Raw genomic sequence first — 5,000 nt, 5'->3', positions numbered from 1 at the left:
GAGCACGGGAGGAGGAGGTGTGCATGTTTCTGACAGGTACGGACTGGAAGAATGACTACATCTTTAATGAGTCAATGCGACGAGCAGCTCTCCATTCCACAAATATCCAATTAGGCAAATTCAGTGTGATTAAAGGGTCACTTCGCCCACATTAGAAAGCATATATTTTACCACTTAGCTTTTGAATGGCAGCTCTGCAGATACTAGTTTGGGCTTCATTTCTAAAGGTTACACCTGGACCCAACCGGGTTTGGCTCTGACGCCGTTTTGGTCCTATTTCCATGCGCCTTCAAACTCCAGTGACATTTGCCTGCCAGACTTTGTTACCTTGCTCAGATCTGGTCATTTTTCTGGTTTATATGCTCCTAAATATGTAATGCTGCATAGTTTTCCTTCCTCTTTCTGTGCAGATTGACATGGGCTGCTTGTGTCGTATTCTCCGCAGAGCAGAGCGATGGCCGCTTCTGGGGCTTCTGGCTGGGTGCCACGGTGCACGTTGCAGCCATGCCCGGTGAAATTTAGCAGTTAGACCTCAAAAGAACAGAGGTCAATGGAACTCTTTTGTTTCTTTGTTTGTGGCACTCAACAGCTACATATCTTTTCAGTTACTCTGGACAACCCAGAGGACATCACATGCATGTGAACATCCAATACTGCAAGAAGTACGACTTATTTAGAATATTTGAGAGACATTTCACAGTATATTTCATCATCTTACCTGTTTCCAATGGAAACTAGTAAGAAAAAACATTAAATGAAGGACATGCAAATATAAAAACAAAGAAGTGAATTTAAACTTTATTATTTTCATGACAAATTTCATGGGAAATTAAATGTATTGTTAATTATTTCTCTGATTAATCCATTATTTGAGAAAACATGAATGACCATAAAGATTATCTAAAGCAGAGTGGAGCCAGTTTATATATATCGCCCAATATCACAAATCACAAAGTTTTGTTTCGTCTGATCAAATCCAAAAGATTATGAAAAATGGTGCACATATTTTACAGCTCGAACTTAGACCTAAAAGATCTGAACTTCCTGTGTGATGTCAGGCTCTCTCTGTGGGTGTGAACTCACCCTCTTGCTGGTGATGGTTGAGGATCATGTTCTTCAGAGTGTTGCAGTCCACAGTGGGTAGCCCGTTGTCCGTGTACGCAGACGGCCGGTAGTTGACATCTGACCTGGACCGGTTGTGTCCCTTCTTGAAGGCGGAGTTGGACGAGGAGTTGGCGGTGTTGTTGGTGCACTCCTTGCTATGGGCCGCCAGGTCATTGGTGGAGCGCGCTCGGCTTCTCTTGCCGTGCCTTAAGCCCATCCCCAGCCCCAGCACGCTGAAGTTGTCAGCCCAGGCCAGGCCTAAGGGCCCCACCTCTGGCTGCTCTCCGGCCAGCAGGCTCCACACACCGCTGGAGCTCAGCTTCCCCAGCGCAGCGCTGGAAACCTCCTGCAGCTGCTTGGGTTGTCTGAGAGGCTGCCGGGTCCCTGTTTGAGCTTGGCTCGGGCCTTGACCTTGCATCCCATCCACGCAGTGGATAAAGTCCTCAGTGGCCTCGAGAGCCGGGCTGATGTCGCCCACCATGTCAAGCTGCTCAAGACCCTCCATGGCTGGGCCTGCCACTGAGCTACAACACTCACAGCTAGATGGTTTTCCAAAATGGGCACAAAAACCTAGTTAGCAGCAACCACATGTCCAACAAACCAAACTAGCTGTCAGCTGGTCAAACGCAGGTCTTTTGGGTCGGGTAACAAGTCGGGAACAAGCAAGGAAGATCCAGGAAGCTCGCAGACTTCACAAACTGCTGTCTGAAGCCAAGTCAGAAGCCTGCTTTCTCTCACAGCACAGAGCCTTCATCCAATGGTGAGTCTGTAGCCCTGGAGGGGGAACTAGTGCGGCTTCATGCCAGCACTGAACCAGCCTGGGACTCCGCTAATCAAGCCAATTTGGGTGGTGAACGATGCTACCTAGCCAGATACACAGACTTCGGCCAGGAAAAGAAACATTAAATCCCTCTGCTCAGACTGAAATGTTCAAGAGCGACAAAGTCTGGAGGATGTGAAGTCGACTTTATTATTTTAGTTTTTCTGGCCCGTCAGGCGGCTCTGATGTCTTCAGATGGAGGCGGTCGTTGGCGTCACTGTAACAAAGAGTAGAGTTAAACAGGAAATAATAAAGAGGAAGCATGGTGCTCAAACGCAAAGAATGGAAACACAGCTGCCAGTCTAATGCTGTGATTCATTCACACAGAAAACCGACTCACACTTTAAACAGATGACAAAAGTTAGACAATAAAAAATGATCATGAAGCTTCAAGTTGAACTTCCAGCATCGAACTATCCAACCTACCCACCTACAGCATCTCCATCACACTGACAGCGCGGCTTCAGATACCTCCTCAGCAAAACACAAACGATGCCCCTGCCTCACATGTCCTGATGAAATAATACTCGACTTCCTCCTCAGCTGCTTATCAGTGGACGGAGCAGACAGAGAGGAAGCAGGCCAGGGGTGGGGTTCCCATCCATCCATCTGCCTGAGCGCCTGTCTCTTCTCTGTCTCTCTCTCTTTCTTTCTGTTTCACTTCTGCTCTCTCTCCATCATTGATTTTCTTCTCCTCCACGGCTCAGCCTCTTTTACTTTGCTGCTTATATTAATTATTTAAAGGCCATTACATCACTGCAACTCAATTGTTAGTCAGATCGGGCCATACGTTGAATATTTACCATTTATCCATGATATCTTGTTATCATATTATCATAGATATCACTGGGATTTGAATGCTCTTTATGGATTTTATTGGATTTTATTCATTTATTCACTTATATTATGTTTACAAGAGTAACACCAGACAGTACTACTGCATAGCACCAGGAGATTTAGATGAAAGTGTTTTTGTGTTTTTCAATCATATTTTATAGAATTTAAATCATTTATAAACAAAAGAAAAAAGTGAAACTGAGAAAAAAGAAAGTGAAAATAAGATCAAACATTCGCTAATCACAAGATGACATATCTTTAGTTTGTTTATGCGTGTGTCAGGATGATAATAGTCCAATATTTTGTAACTACTCTATCTTGATTTATTAAAATGTTAGCTTTAAATGTATTTTTTTTAAAAAACAGTAGCAGATTTGCTGAGACATCCACTGACAGTGATGACATTATCTGCCTACAGATTCAGATCTGAGTTAACCGAGCATCATCGCGGTTATTTAGTCACCAAGTATCACACTGAACTGCTGCTGACTCACACAAGCTGTCGGCCAAGACTAACCGGGAAAACACAGAGAAGAACAGATTTTAATAGTGATAACGGGAACTAATACGTGAATCAATTCCCTTTGAAAAATAGGATGATTTTTTTTTTTTTAGTACTGATTTGATTGATTTGGTCCAGTAAATACTGTATATTGCATACACAGCCTAACGTGGCCTAATAATCAAACGTTTGTTCTATTATCTTAGTATAGTACATTTCAATCATGACGGTAATCTGAGCTGTGGGCAGTAGTTCAGAGCTTTGTAACTAGACTTTGTGTGTTTGTGTTTTTGTGACAAAAATGTATTTTAGTTGAGAGCTTTGCAGTATTATCCATCAAACTGATATAATGATTTATAGTTTTTAGGAAGCCAGAAGGATATTGCACATTAAAAAACATGCTGTAAACGTGGCTTTATTCATTGTGTCCCACTGTATTGTAAAGCAATGTGAAATATAAGCTTCACACATGTCTGGAATGAAAACATCTGTATATCATTAAATGCATAAAATAAATGCACGTGTACTTCACTGACGGGTGTTTAAAACAGCACATTGTAAACAAAAAGCATCAGCTACATTCTTATTATGTATTTCCTCTTTAACGACACACCTCATGTCTTCTGGTTTATTGCTTAAAATAAAGTTTGTTTATTATTCATTTTACTTGTGTTTTTACAATGCTCTCTGTACACACACACTGTTTTCTGTTCAAGTTTTATCTCTGTCTTTTTATGTTTTTATATGCTGGACCTGAACATAAAGCACCTCATATTGTAATATAAAACCTGAGATTTGGCATTTACATAAAGACTTTGAACGTTTCATCAGGTCTAACGCGAATTAGCTCCTCTCACCTAACATAACCTGACATAACGTAACTTAACCTGACATAACATAACATAACATAACCTGATATAACCTAACATAACCTGACATAACATAACATAACATAACATAACATAACATAACATAACATAACATAACCTGACATAAAGGAACCTTAACCTGACATAACGTAACATAACCTGACATAACATAACATAACCTGACATAACATAACATAACCTGACATAGCGTAACATAACGTAACATAACCTGACATAACATAACATAACCTGACATAGCGTAACATAACCTGACATAACATAATCTGACATAAAGGAATCTTAACCTGACATAACATAACATAACATAACATAACATAACCTAACATGACAGAGTATAATGAGACTATGAGCAGATATAACAGTCTGTCAGCCTGTGTTCGTGCCTCTGTGCTGTGTGTGTGTGTGTGTGTGTGTGTGTGTGTGCTGTGTGTGTGTGTGTGTGTGTGTGTGTGTGATCTTCAGCAGTAAACAGTGACAGAGGTGAAGCCACGGTCAGATAACTGAGCTACATTAACCTGTTAAGTAAGATATCTCGCTAACACGTCCTGTTTATCACGACACACACAGTGTATACATGCCTGTCCATGTAAACACAGCCTGCTCTGGCTCTCTGAATGAGGCCTGCTGTTTCTGTGCCAGCTGATGTGAGCCGGGGCTAGTTAGCTAGCAGCTACCGTTAGCTCGTCTCCATCCTTTACCACAGCGTGACTTTAAAACGAGACAACGTGTTCGCTCACTCAGCTCACAGCCGTCCTGTGTCACTGGGTCTGTACTGCTTTCAGTCCTGTGGTCAGACCGGTGCCGTCCACCAGCTGTGCAGCAAACAGCGAGACTCACCTTACTGTGT

At 42.1% G+C, this 5,000-nt stretch overlaps 1 protein-coding gene across 5 annotated transcripts in view; it reads right to left on the bottom strand.

Moving 5' to 3' along the window:
* LOC104923588 (pleckstrin homology domain-containing family M member 3) overlaps nt 1-5,000 on the bottom strand; it is a 36,359-nt gene that overhangs the window by 31,292 nt on the left and 67 nt on the right. Inside the window, exons 1-2 of one of the 5 annotated variants that reach the window (XM_027291228.1) lie at nt 4,891-5,000; nt 1,084-2,141 (exon numbers count right to left, since the gene is read on the bottom strand). In XM_027291228.1, coding sequence (XP_027147029.1) covers nt 1,084-1,609 — 526 coding nt within the window. In that variant the 5' untranslated portion in view covers nt 1,610-2,141; nt 4,891-5,000. Of the gene's footprint in view, nt 1-1,083; nt 2,142-2,264; nt 2,308-2,350; nt 2,834-4,890 lie in introns of those variants that run through there. The other 4 variants (XM_027291229.1, XM_027291226.1, XM_027291231.1 and 1 more) reach the window with 4 other exon arrangements.

The sequence above is a fragment of the Larimichthys crocea genome, chromosome XVIII (assembly GCF_000972845.2).
Source record: "Larimichthys crocea isolate SSNF chromosome XVIII, L_crocea_2.0, whole genome shotgun sequence".
Taxonomy (NCBI): Eukaryota; Metazoa; Chordata; class Actinopteri; family Sciaenidae; genus Larimichthys; species Larimichthys crocea.
Note: the sequence above shows the minus strand (reverse complement) of the source record. Positions and strands in the feature narration are given on the sequence as shown.